We start from the raw sequence: 12,271 nt of genomic DNA on the forward strand, positions 1-12,271 counted from the left end.
GATTTGTTCTGGTGAGAAGAACTCGCATAACAAGGAACAAAAATCACTAGCAAACCCTTAAACATTGCAAATGTATCACAATGAAAAAAAGATCCTGATTCCAGTATACTTCTTTGAGTAAAAAAAAATTGGATATATGAAATCGGGCAATAAAAGCAACAGGACATAGAAGTATTTATGTTTCTCCATTTTGAAATAACTATGTACAGCACTGAAAGCTATTTCCAGTATTTTAAGTTTTGTATTCCTGCTTAATAGTACTTTAAATCCATGATTCATATTCTTTTCAAGTACAATATTTAAAGTGTTGATTTTGTTCCTAAATTGATCTGTATTTTATATCCTCATATTGTCCACAAATAACCACGTATCTTTCCAGACACGTGAACCAGAAACATCATTCTATGTGAAAAGAGTGAAATGCTTGTTTGATTTCAAAGTTTTTGGTCTTTACAATCAAAAATTGGGGCTTATTTTTGGTCTTCAGAAGAAACTAATAATATTGCTTTAACTGAATTGTGTTGACATTTTCTCTTTTAAAGCCAATTTTTAATTTTCAGGCAAATACTCAGCAAAAATGGTGGTCATTGCTCAATATAACACTCGACAAAGATCAATCTAGGTTGACCCTATGTGGCCTAATTTCCAAAAGGCATTGTCAGTCACACTCAAGCGTTATTTTCTTCACAAAAAAAGCAAAGGCAACTGTTCTAGCATCATGCAACAAGAGTGAGGTCACTTAGCAAATGCAGGTGTCCTAAGTTTGGCCTAATTCTGCTGCTTCTGCACTGGTGAAAAGTTAAAGAAGACCAAGTTTCTAAATGAAAAGACTGTAGACTCAGTCCTCCTACTGCCTTGTGTCCTTAACTTTATGCGTATCAGAAGTCTTCCTGACCTCTGAAGGACAAGCACAGGCAAAGGACATGTAAATCTCGGCTGGGTTGGAGCAAGTTGCAGTTAACAGAGATGTAATACGGTAAGACAGGAAGGCTAAGCTGCCTTAGAAATCAGACACAGAGACAAAAGAACTACTGTTCTTGTGTTCTGAGTAAAACCTGCACCAAGAAAGACAACACTTTCTAGAGGTGTTATTATAATATTGAACAATAAAAATGTCGGCATTTGGCAAGTTTTAACCAAGCATGACTGCAATTGCCTTTTGGTTCAGTGTGTAGTTTTAGCCTCCTAATTACAGGAAATGTCTATGATGTAGGTAGGAGTGACATTCAAATGTACAATAATCTTATTTACTGTACTTATATTAATAGGCTTAAATTCCTTTGCAAAACATGTCATCCTACAGACAAGGAAATTATTTTGAAGATCCTTCATTTAAAATTTCTAGCAATTTGCTTCCTTTGTCTTTTGCTCATTTGCAAGGTAATTGCACAGCATTTTGCAGCACGTATGGCAGCGGACTACTCTACTGCAAAAGGTGTCTCAAGCTACACAGCGTAGTTGCAGCACTTCAAACTCACTACTCGGTAAGAGCAACCTAAAACCTCCTCCCAGTACTGCGACATTTAAATCTGCTCACCAGATCCCCCTTAATGGAGGTGCTGGAGAGGGATCAAAGTGTTTTCAAGAGTGGTCCCTGAAAAGTATAAGCCCCACTGTAAACGTAAAGACATTATATTGAAGTAAATAATCAGAATACGGCAAGAAATAAAATGACCTGTAAACCATAAAAAAAAAAAAAAATCCCCACGCATTCAGGGAAAGGCCATCCGAGCCGACGAGGGCCCTTCGCGGGGCAGGCCGCGACCGGGACTCGCCGGGACCTCTCTCCCAGTTCCGCAGCGGCGGCGCGGGGCGGAGCGGGCCCGCGGGAGCGGCACCTTCTCCGCGGAGGCTCCCGCAGCGCCCCCAGCGGCCGCTCGGCCGCCTCAGCTCCGCCCCGAGCGCGTCTCCTGCCCCGCCCGCCCACCCCGCACCGGGCGGAGCGCCATGGATGCCGCTGGCCGCCGCCTGCCGCGGGGCTTGGGTTGCCGCCGCCGCGCCGCTGTCCCGGTGTCGGCGCGGCGCTGAGTAGGGCTCGGCTCCGGCGAGGAGGCTGCGGGAGGCTGAGGTGAGTGGCGGGGGTGGCGTGGGGCCTCTCCGGCCGGCGCTGGGAGACGGCGCCTTTCCCGAGCAGCCAGGCCGGGTCACCCTGCGCGGCCTGCGGCTCGCCGGGAACTCGAGCGTCGCTGCCCGGGCCTGTCGGGCCGGGAGGGAGCGGGCCGGAGCTGTGGGCGGGGGGGAGGCGGCGGGGGCCGGAAAGTCTGTACGAGGGGCCGGGGGCAGAGAGGGGCGGCGCTGCCGGGGAGCCCCTCACGCCACCGGGTGCCCCGTGCGGGGGCGGCGAGGAGGGGGAGGCGGTGCCTCCCGTGCCCCGGGCGGCGCCGTGTGGGGAAGGGGCCCAAAGCGCCGCGCGGGCCCGGGGCCCGCCTGGTGTGTGCGAGCAGGCCCGGGCGGCGCGGGATGAGTTGGGCTGCGGCCTGGCCCCTGCTCTGGTGCGGCTCTCCCGGGAGTTCCGGCCCCTCGCCACGCTCCGTGTTCTGCGCGGTGGTTCCTGTACAGCCCGTCTGGGATGTGAGAGCAGCAGGTGCCTGCGTCGAACTTACCCTACTTTCACTGTCTCTTAATTTTCTTGTTTCTCTCGCTATCACCCGTTTCCCCGCTCCCGGAAATAACGATTTAGTCATGTTAAGGAGAGGTAGAATACTTATAATACGATCCCACTTTTACTGGCTTAAAGTATTTTTATTTAGGATCAGAGCAGGAAATGTAGTCTGTAAACAGTTTGGAGAATCATAGGCATTGTTTAAAATACAGAAAATAAATTTACTAATATTAAATTACTTTTTAGAGTAAGATAATATCAAATATATAACTGGCAAGCAGTAGTTCAGTGATCTGTAATATTATGACCCTAAATTATGTAAAAATCCTCTCTGTTATACTTCTGTCACATCTTTGAATTCGAAGCTATTCTGAAAGAGCATTGCTGATTCGGTGTATGTTCCTTCATATAATACTAATTTCTGATTCTCTTTCGTAGACATGCCCTTGGTGGAGTTATTTTTTAACTATTAACTCATTAGCAGCAAGTAAACAAGTAGGCAGACTTTGTCCAGATCAAGCTTCTCCCTCCCACATCACCTCCCCCCGGTTTGTGGGGACGCTGTCCAGTATTTCATATTTACCTATGAGTTTCGTAAACTAATTCTTCTTCCATAAACTGTATTTTAAAAGAGTGGTTTTTTTCTTGTGTGTCTAATTTAGAGGGATTGGTTTATAACCCATTACTTTTTATACAAAAATAGTCATGTTTGCTGTGTTCTTGGGCAAGGGAGGTGAATTTGACTGTTTGTTAAAGGCAAAGCAAAAAGAAAGCACATATGTCAAAAATATCTTAACATTTTAAAGGGACTTTTTTGGTCTTCAGTATGCCCAACTATGGCATTGGGCCAGCAAATAATGTTGTTTTCCTTATATGTACGTGAATTATTTGAATTATTCACCAGATTTTTTGGAAAGCCTTGAATTAAATGGTTTTTTTTCCAAAAAATCCCCAAATAATGCAACAAACCCCTAACACTTGAAAATGGAAGTGAATCTTAGGTTCTCTTTTTTATCCTTTGACATAAAAAAACTATTTTCCTTATGTTTGAATGCTGTTTTAAAAGATGAAGGATTCATAAAAGGTTTCCATAAATTCTGCAAGTCTGTAATTGTACATCTCAGTTTTTTGTTTTAAGGATTTCTATTTAAAATGTGAAATTCAGTATCTTTCTGTATTTGCATATTTTCATGAGGAGTTAATCCATCTCTCATAAAGCTGAACACTTTATAATAAAGTGATATTAAAGGAGGGGGATGGGTAAGATATCACTTTCTTTCTCCTAGCTTGAAGAATACACAAAAGGGTTAAGCACAATTTTTCTAGCTTTAATTTTGAGTTATCCTCAAAACAGAACAAACTCATTAGCTTATAAAGCTTGAAAAAAAACCCCTTTGCTGATAAAATATGTGGAAGTTTCCCTAATTTCAGCCCAAACATATGCTATACTTTTTAGAGAGGAGCAAATACGGAAAGTTTAATGACAAGACTGTGATGATGATTACTTTTTTTACTTTTTCTTGCCAGGTGAAAACTGCAGAAGTGTGAGGCTGACTGAAGAGAGAAATTAATTGTGCTGAAGTTAGTCTGGCTTCAACAATTAAAGGATATTTTTGGTACTTTTTAATTGAAGTGGAGGCGGCTTTTTTTTTATAAAAAACCATGGCAGATGTGGATCCAGACACGTTGCTGGAATGGCTGCAGATGGGGCAGGGGGATGAAAGGGATATGCAGCTAATAGCACTGGAACAGCTCTGCATGCTACTTCTGATGTCAGACAATGTGGATCGCTGTTTTGAAACGTAAGTAGTTTTGGCTTTCATTTATGGAATGTTATTTTCCCCTTTCTGTCGCTGACTATAATATTTAACATTCCTAGAAACTTTCAGCCTCAAAAACATTTTACAAACAGAACTTCTGTTTAGATCACTGAAATCAAGTGTTTCTGTTAATGTCACGTGAAGTACCCTTGTCTGATTAAAAGTGTGGTGGTGTTTGGGTGATACGCAGTGCCTGTTCTGACAGAGGAGCTGATTGCAACTCTTAATACATTTCTTTAAATTAAATGGTGTGGATCTGGGGGAGGGGGCTTTTGTTGTTGGGGGCTGTTTTGTGTTTTGGTTTTGTTAGGTTTTGTGTGTGTGGTTTGGTTTTGGTTTGGCTTTTTGTGGTAGAGAAAAACTTTTTTTGTGCTAGGATTATAATGACCACCTAGATATATTTAAGTATCCATACTCTCACAATACTTTTATCAAGGGATATAGTAGCTTGTTTTGAGTTCCGTAAATCCAAGCAAAAATCACAAACAAAAACTGTTCACACAAATATTTTGCCCCTTCTTTGGAGCATGCTGCTGTTCATGCCACCCTCCTTCTCAACTGCATTTGTACACATCATATAGCACAGTTCCTGCACTCAATCCTTTTCATATTTTTCACTGCACGAAATGCTGATGTAATCACTTCTGTTACTTGAGTGTTGCTTCTGTTACATTACTTTCTGTGAGAGCCCACCACTAGTCTGGAAGAGGTAGCAAAAGTGTAAACAATCACAACTTTTACTTTTTTCGTTGGTTTCTTCACTTCTGATTTTCATGCTCTTGCCTCTCTTCCTTTCCGTGTTTTTTTTCATTGCTGTCACTTTTCATGATAAAATATGGCTAGTGTGTTTCAGATACATCCTGCTTTTTAGGAGTGTGGATTTGGAAGCACTTGAGAAGGTAGAGGTCTGTTACACTTTAGTTTTGTAGCTCTGAAGGAAACAGTTTTCAGACTTAGCTCTTAGAAGCGGTTCCCATGACTGCATTTATTGCAGGAAAAGTAAAATTAATACATCTCTAAAATTTGGATTTGTAGTAGTTGCAGAGCATTGAGCACAATTTTGTACAGTGCTTTAGAATTTGAAGTTGCCTGTCCTTTGCCTTGGTGAGCTTACAGGTAAAATTTTGACTTGAAGAGCCTTACTGTAGGGAGATCCATCCGACTTCCCTGTCTGTCCTCATGCTACTGATACTGGTGGAGCGAGCCTCAGAATTCACCATTGTAGAAAAAAAACCTGGTAGTTAAGAATGAATTTTTCTGATGAATCTGGGTGAACTCCCTGCTTCAGGATATTCTGCTATCTTCTGCGTATTTGAGAGTCAGAAATGAAATGTCAACTTTTAAAAATATAAACCAGGTGTGGGTTTTAGGCATCTTATTTAGAACAGACTTTTATTTCAATATAAATTAATTAAATAGTCCAAGTGCCTTTTTTTTCCCTTAAAGTGTACATAGTGAATGCTCTGTTACTGCACTGTTGGGGTTTTAAAATTATTTGTCTGAAAGAAAAAATATTTAAAATGCCATTTGGCCTTTTAATTTTTCTTTTGAATCTTGGTATAGTTTAATTTTACTGGTCTAAGTTCTCTATTTCTTTTCCTCTTGTAAGTTTTCCTCAAATAGAAGAGAATGAAGTGTAAATAGGGGAAGAAGTTACCAAAGTTCTCTGCCTGTTGAAGTGATTTTGCAATAATGTTAAAACCGCTACTTTTTATTGGCTCTGCGAATATACTGAAGTGTATGATCTGGTACCATGGTATTTGGTGAGCTGACATGGTAGCTCGTTACCTTCTTCCCATTTATCACCCACCGTTTTTACTCCTCCCAACCATACTCGTGTTCCTGCCACTGTCAGGGCTTACTGGACTCCTCTAATTCCCTGGAAGTGCAAGCTGCTCTTTAAACCTGCTGAAGAAGTTTGTTAGTTTTCTGCTGTTACAGTGAGTTACAGCATGTAGAGAGGTCTCTGATGAGCACTGGAGGTGGAACTGCATAACTGGAAGTATGGGAGAAACAGAGAAAGGTATACAGTCTTCAGTGGAGAAATTCTCAATGATTGTCTTGGGTGCTTATGGGTGCCTGCATTTCAAGGTGACTTTATTTATTTTGGAACTCTGTAAGAAATAGATGATATCTTGAAAAGTATTTTTAAAATCTTTGCAAGTGGCAGTTCAAATAGTCAAAATGGTCATGTGCTGAGAGGGTAACTAAAGTAATTGTGGGTAATATTTTACAGTTCCTTTTCAGCTTGTTTTTTAATGGAATTATTGTTTGCTGAAATAGGAGATCTACTGTGTGACAGAAGGGCTGCTAAACCCCCACTTTACAGGAACTATTTTCAGTGCATGCCTGATCTAGAACATAGATGTATTTTTCTGTTGGTAAGACAACCAGCCTCTAGACTTCACAAATTTTTTTTTTTGGTCTACTAAGAAAGCATTTCCAAGTTTTTGGATGCTGTGCGCATGTTATTTGAAGGTCTTGTAATTGTTTATTGCTATTCGTTATATGTTGACAAAGCTTTAAAGAAAATTTTTCATTTATGAAACTCAACAACTGTGACATGGACTTTTAAAACAGTTTCTTGGAGAATTATTCAGAGCGTAGTTAGAGTGACTTTAAATATTAAGTATTAGTCCACTTTTACATAAGAAATTACTTGCTTTTGTGATGTAAGCTAAGAAAAAGCTCATCATTTTAGTGAAGTACGTCTGGTGATTAAAAGCTGCATATGGTGAGGACTGGCAAAGCTGTGAAACAAGACCACATTAAAAATATTGACATGAGCGCTGTGCACCATCTCTAAAACCACAACACAGTTTCCATACTGCTTTCTTAAGGAGTTAAGGGGAATATACAATCTTACTTAGCAAAGAAAGCACAAAGTTGGAGGGAAAAAAAAGTATTGAAATGTTGGATTCAGAATCTTGTACTTCATTTTTTCAGTAGAGAAACAGGGTTAACGTGCTCTGAAGGAAATGATATAGCTAGTGATAAAGTTAATAATTTACCTTTGTACAAGAGTAATGGATATTGAAACTAGTGTTTCAGACAGCTCAAAACTGGAAGCAGGCACATGTGCAGGGTGGTGTATTTCATATTCTTGTGGAGTTCTAGCAGCATCACAGCAGATTTTGGGGTATGCAGCTGATTAACAGGTAGTGCTGCCAAATAATTGATGTTTCTTTATGTTTTCCCAGATTTACGTATTACATCCAATTAAATTATTTTGGAAGTTACTCATATGTTAACATTACAAAAATCAGTGGCATATTCATCTTCTGGTGATAATGAGTCACAGACACTGCTAGTCACTTTGCATGAAGAATGGCTAACATTTTACCACCAGCAAAAGCCAGTAGCTTCTGTTAAGTAGTTGAGATGGAGTAAAGCAGCAAAACCGTTGTGATTATAAGTGTTAATCCCAAATTGTCGTTAAACTGTGTGGTATTAAATCCACTTGAACAGAGGTTTAAAGAATGCATTTAATATAAACTGAATTGAAATGATGGACTTTTTTTTGGTCTTTTAAATTACCTGTAATGGTTTAAATGTATGTAGAGGCTCTTAGTTACAATCTCACATTATTAATGTAACCCTTTTCTACATAGGTGTTTCAATTTATTACTTTCTCACCTCACTTTTTTTGGTGAAATAAAATTAGAACTCTTCTGGTTGGGCTTTCTGTTGCTGTCTGTCAGTGTAAAAGTACTTAGCAATTAATTACAATGAGAAGTTGTAGAAAAAGGCACTAGTATAACAAAGTAAGACCTGCTTAAAATATTTTTTACACAGCAGATGAAATAGGCCTTATTAATGCTCAGAAAGAGAAAACATATCTTCCTCTTTGGCTGCTCTGTAAGTCACCTCTGTATATTTAGCATGAGCAGATTTGGTAAGCAAAAAATTACCGGGAGTTACCAGCTCATTTGACAAATAAAAGCAAATTATACAAAGGATCATATTTTAGGGTTCTAATGTGTAAAATAAAAATACTTTCAGTTTATTTTTTAAATCAAATATGTTTACTTTAATTCACACTAAACCTTGTTCTTTCCAAAGTATCTATTCACTAGGGAAAACGTACCTTGTGTTTGCTAAGAAGAGGAAATCCTAGTGAACGAAGACTGTTGATGTGAGACTGTTAATGTGAAACAGTTTAGCTTTACCTCCACCTGATTGCTTAAAACTACGTTCTCCTGTCTTTATCAGGATTGTAAAACTCCAGAAAATCAAAGTTAGATATATAGAGAAAAACAATACTTCTTTTAGAGATAGGTATAGGAATCCAAACTGCTGGTTTTCAGGAATATACTTGCAATCTGGGCTGCCTATAAAAACATCTTTGTAATTCAGACAGTAAAGTGCCCTTTAACAGGTCTGACAACTGTGGAAGAACTAACAGGCTGAGAGAGCAGCTCTGTTGGTACCAAGGTGTTTTCACATTTTATGTCCTACAGATTTGCTCATTTTGTTATTTTAAGGAAAAAATAAAGCCAGACCATTGTTATGCTTTTGTGCTGGAGTGCAGCAATGAGTAAATCAGAATAAGTATTGATGTCAGCAATAGGCTTTCATTATTTTAAACCATGCAGAGTATATGTTCTTAGTGTTTGGACTAATGCAGACATCTCTCCCAAATGAAATTTTGTAACCTTTATAATGGCAAGTCTCATGTGATTCCTACCAAGCTTTTTTTCCTTTAATGAAGGCAGAGGGGTATGGCACCAGTGAAATACCAGCACTGGAGTAAATTACTCTGTGGCCTCCAATATAGCGGGATCTTCAGCATCCTTTAGTGTGGTTTTCTGAGATGGAAGTAGGGGTGTGCTCTGTATTTTTCAGGGAGCAGTCTTGTTACAACGTAATATTTAGAATTATTCCTGATTTTTAAGGCTGTTTTGTTGTTATTGTTTTTGGTTTTTTCTCTTTTTCAGTTATAAGAATTTTATAATACTAATGTCTTTCTGGTTGCTCTTTGTAAAATGGGAATTAATGGCCTCACTATCACTGGTATTGTGGAGATTAATTAACCTTGTCTAGTTATTTTGAGAATCTTAATGGTTGCAAAGGCCAGAAGGGAAGATTAAGTCTGAATTGATGTCCTCTCTTCTGTCCTGGTCCTTATATTTTATGTGGTTATTACTGGATTGAGCATCTTGTTTGATACAAGCATAATGTGTAGCTAATGCTTCTGAGAGGGCATCCTACCGAAGTTTTACCCTCTCTTTTGCTATTAAGTCTGCTGCCTAAGCTGTCTTTGTTGTTGAAATTTGCTTGCTCTTTTCCATATGAATTGGCCAGACTTACGCATTCTGGAGACAGAAGTCAGTTTGCCTTTTCCTATTTAGATTAAAAGCCAGCAGTGTTCTTACTGTGAATGTACCTGCACACAAAAGATTTCATCAGCTCTTGATCTTCCTCCCCTTCTCTAGTTCTTCAGGTTACAAGTTCTTCAGAAATACTTTCCAGTGGTGCCTTCATCCATGCTGTTTATACTAGTGCCTTTAACTTACTGTTAACAGTTAAACATGCCAAGTGTAGTCAGATGTTTCCAAAACTTTGTACAGTAAGTGTGGCTTTAGTTATCTGTCTTCAGAGTTGCTTTCAAGGATGTGAATGCTTGCTGCTTAGGTATGGCTCAATGTATTACCTAGACTAAGATCCGTAACTTGACATCTGCGTGTGTTAAAGCACATTTTGTTTAAATGAGCCCGTGCCTCTGGGTAGTCCAGACAACTCATCACATTGTCACTATTTACTAGTGTGGCATTTAAAAAATTTTTTTCTAGTAGTATCCTTTGTTTTGTTCAGAATTTTGTGTGTGAGATAAAACTGAAGTGATTCTTGCAAGTACTATGCAAAAGTTGGGTGTAGAATGTTAAGGCAGCAGGCTAATTACGTTTTGAAAGTGTCAGCTCCTAATAGATTGGATGAGATCAATAAAAGAGATGTTACAGGAATTTCAAATCACAGGCTTCCTTTCTTGCATGACTACTGGTCAAGTGATTTTAATACTGGCCTCTTAAGAAGAGGTATAGATAGCACAGATGTTAAGTAGATTGCTAATAGGGAAGTGGAAGTTTTCTTGTGCAAGTCAGTTCTTTTTTTGGGCACCTGGGAATCCAGTAGAAGCTAGTGAGGAGATGTGCATGTTTAGGCACACATACAAAAGCACACTTTTTGTTTTAATTGTTAATTTCCTTTTGAAATGTTGACAGATGTAATGCATACTCAAAGCATTACCTTTTTTGCACAATTGAGGTTACTACTAGTGGAAATCATAGGCAGGATGACCTGCAGTTTCACATTCTTTAATTTATTCAGCTATTGTGGACTAAGTTTCTGTAAAATATTTACAAAATGGTGGAGACTGGAGAACAAACATGTGGAATCACTACCCTGAGGTATGGCACAGCTTTTATAAGATGCTGAAAAATGCAAAAGGCAGCCTAGCACATCCTTTATAAATTCAGGAATAAACGAAATGACAATTTATTTAGAAATACAGAAATACCTATCCTGTGGAAACTGTTTCCTCATATGGATTTTTCTTATTTTTCTTTTTACACAACTGATATTTATTGAATGTGTAGTTGAATACTAAATGTCTAATACTAATTGTCTTCCTGCCTAATAATGAACTCTCGGAAGAGGGTTCAGCTCTGTCATTTATTTAGCTAAAAGAAAGTTTGAAAGTGTTTTTAAATGTCAAATTCGAATTCTAAATGAATTTCTTTTAATTTCTAATAAAGTGGAATTTCTCCTGGAATGGAGACAGGATGGAATTGTTAATTCTCCAGCTTAATTTTATTGGCCTCAGCTCTGATTGCAATCAGAAGTAGAGATTCAGAATTGTGCAAGTTTTAATGTTTTGTAATTCTGGTAAAAGTTCCTAAATTGCCAGTTTATTTTTAGTTGCTTTTTCTTTGTACCTTTAAAATATAGTATGGTATGTCTAAAGTTTTATACATGAGTAGATGTTTTCTGGATTTTATTTGTATTATAACAGTATTATATGAAAGCAGTGCAAAATATGTTCTGGTAATGAATGCAGAAGAATACATACAGGCAGTGCAGGTGTGTGGGTTCTTTTGTAGATGGTCTTGATTACTCTGTGTTGGTTTTGGTTCATATCTGGAAAAAAACCAGCCTTTTGGTGAAAGAAACAATGAGGGAAAGTCTGAGATCTCTTCCTGTAGAAAGAACTACAGAAAGGAAAAACAATCATTAATCAAAAATGAGTTGAAACTACTTTTGCTTTAAGAAAAATCTGTTGTGCAGGATGTTCTTAAAAGTTTGAGTTGTGTGACGTTGTTGTAAATGTTTATCTGGTGTATTTTCCCTCAAAAACTGTTACTAATGAGATTTAACTTCAGTACTTTAGTTTATATTTAAAATTATTATATATTAAGGAGTGTAGACACATACAATTCCTTATTTCCCACTTTTAACTGGTCTCAGCAGATGGAATGCGTTAAAGATGCAGCTATTGCTAGCAGGCAGCTGAGCTTGGTTTTCTGCCACAAGTCACATGTCTTGGACAGGGCGGCTTCGCTGAAGGCTTTGTCACATGCCAGGGGCTCCCCATCAACTGAATCCAGCTGAATCCAGCGGTTACTTTGGAATTGAGTAACACACCCTCATGCTAGCAGTAGTTGTTAACTGTTTGGGGGATTAACTGAACTGGTCTTTTTTCCTTCTTTCAGGTTTTTTTAAGCACAGCAGTAGTGTAGTCTTCACCATTATTGTTTGTTTTAGCTAAAGATTTTAAGTGCATTAAAATATGAAATGTAGTTACAAAATTGAGTTTACAGTGCCTATTTTTACTTCCTTGGTATCTTTTTAC

The 12,271-nt window shown here is 38.7% G+C and overlaps 1 protein-coding gene across 10 annotated transcripts in view; it reads left to right on the forward strand.

Moving 5' to 3' along the window:
• Positions 1 to 1,929: 1,929 nt before the first annotated feature.
• The window catches only part of HECTD1 (HECT domain E3 ubiquitin protein ligase 1), a 63,149-nt gene continuing 52,807 nt past the window's right edge, over positions 1,930 to 12,271 (forward strand). For 8 of the 10 annotated variants that reach the window (XM_039551958.1, XM_039551965.1, XM_039551962.1 and 5 more), the window contains exons 1-2: positions 1,931 to 2,068; positions 4,130 to 4,404. In XM_039551958.1, the coding sequence (XP_039407892.1) occupies positions 4,265 to 4,404 (140 nt within the window). In that variant the 5' untranslated portion in view covers positions 1,931 to 2,068; positions 4,130 to 4,264. Of the gene's footprint in view, positions 2,069 to 2,502; positions 2,585 to 4,129; positions 4,405 to 12,271 lie in introns of those variants that run through there. The other 2 variants (XM_039551964.1, XM_010391961.3) reach the window with 2 other exon arrangements.

This window comes from Corvus cornix, chromosome 5 (genome assembly GCF_000738735.6).
Source record: "Corvus cornix cornix isolate S_Up_H32 chromosome 5, ASM73873v5, whole genome shotgun sequence".
NCBI lineage: Eukaryota > Metazoa > Chordata > Aves > Passeriformes > Corvidae > Corvus > Corvus cornix.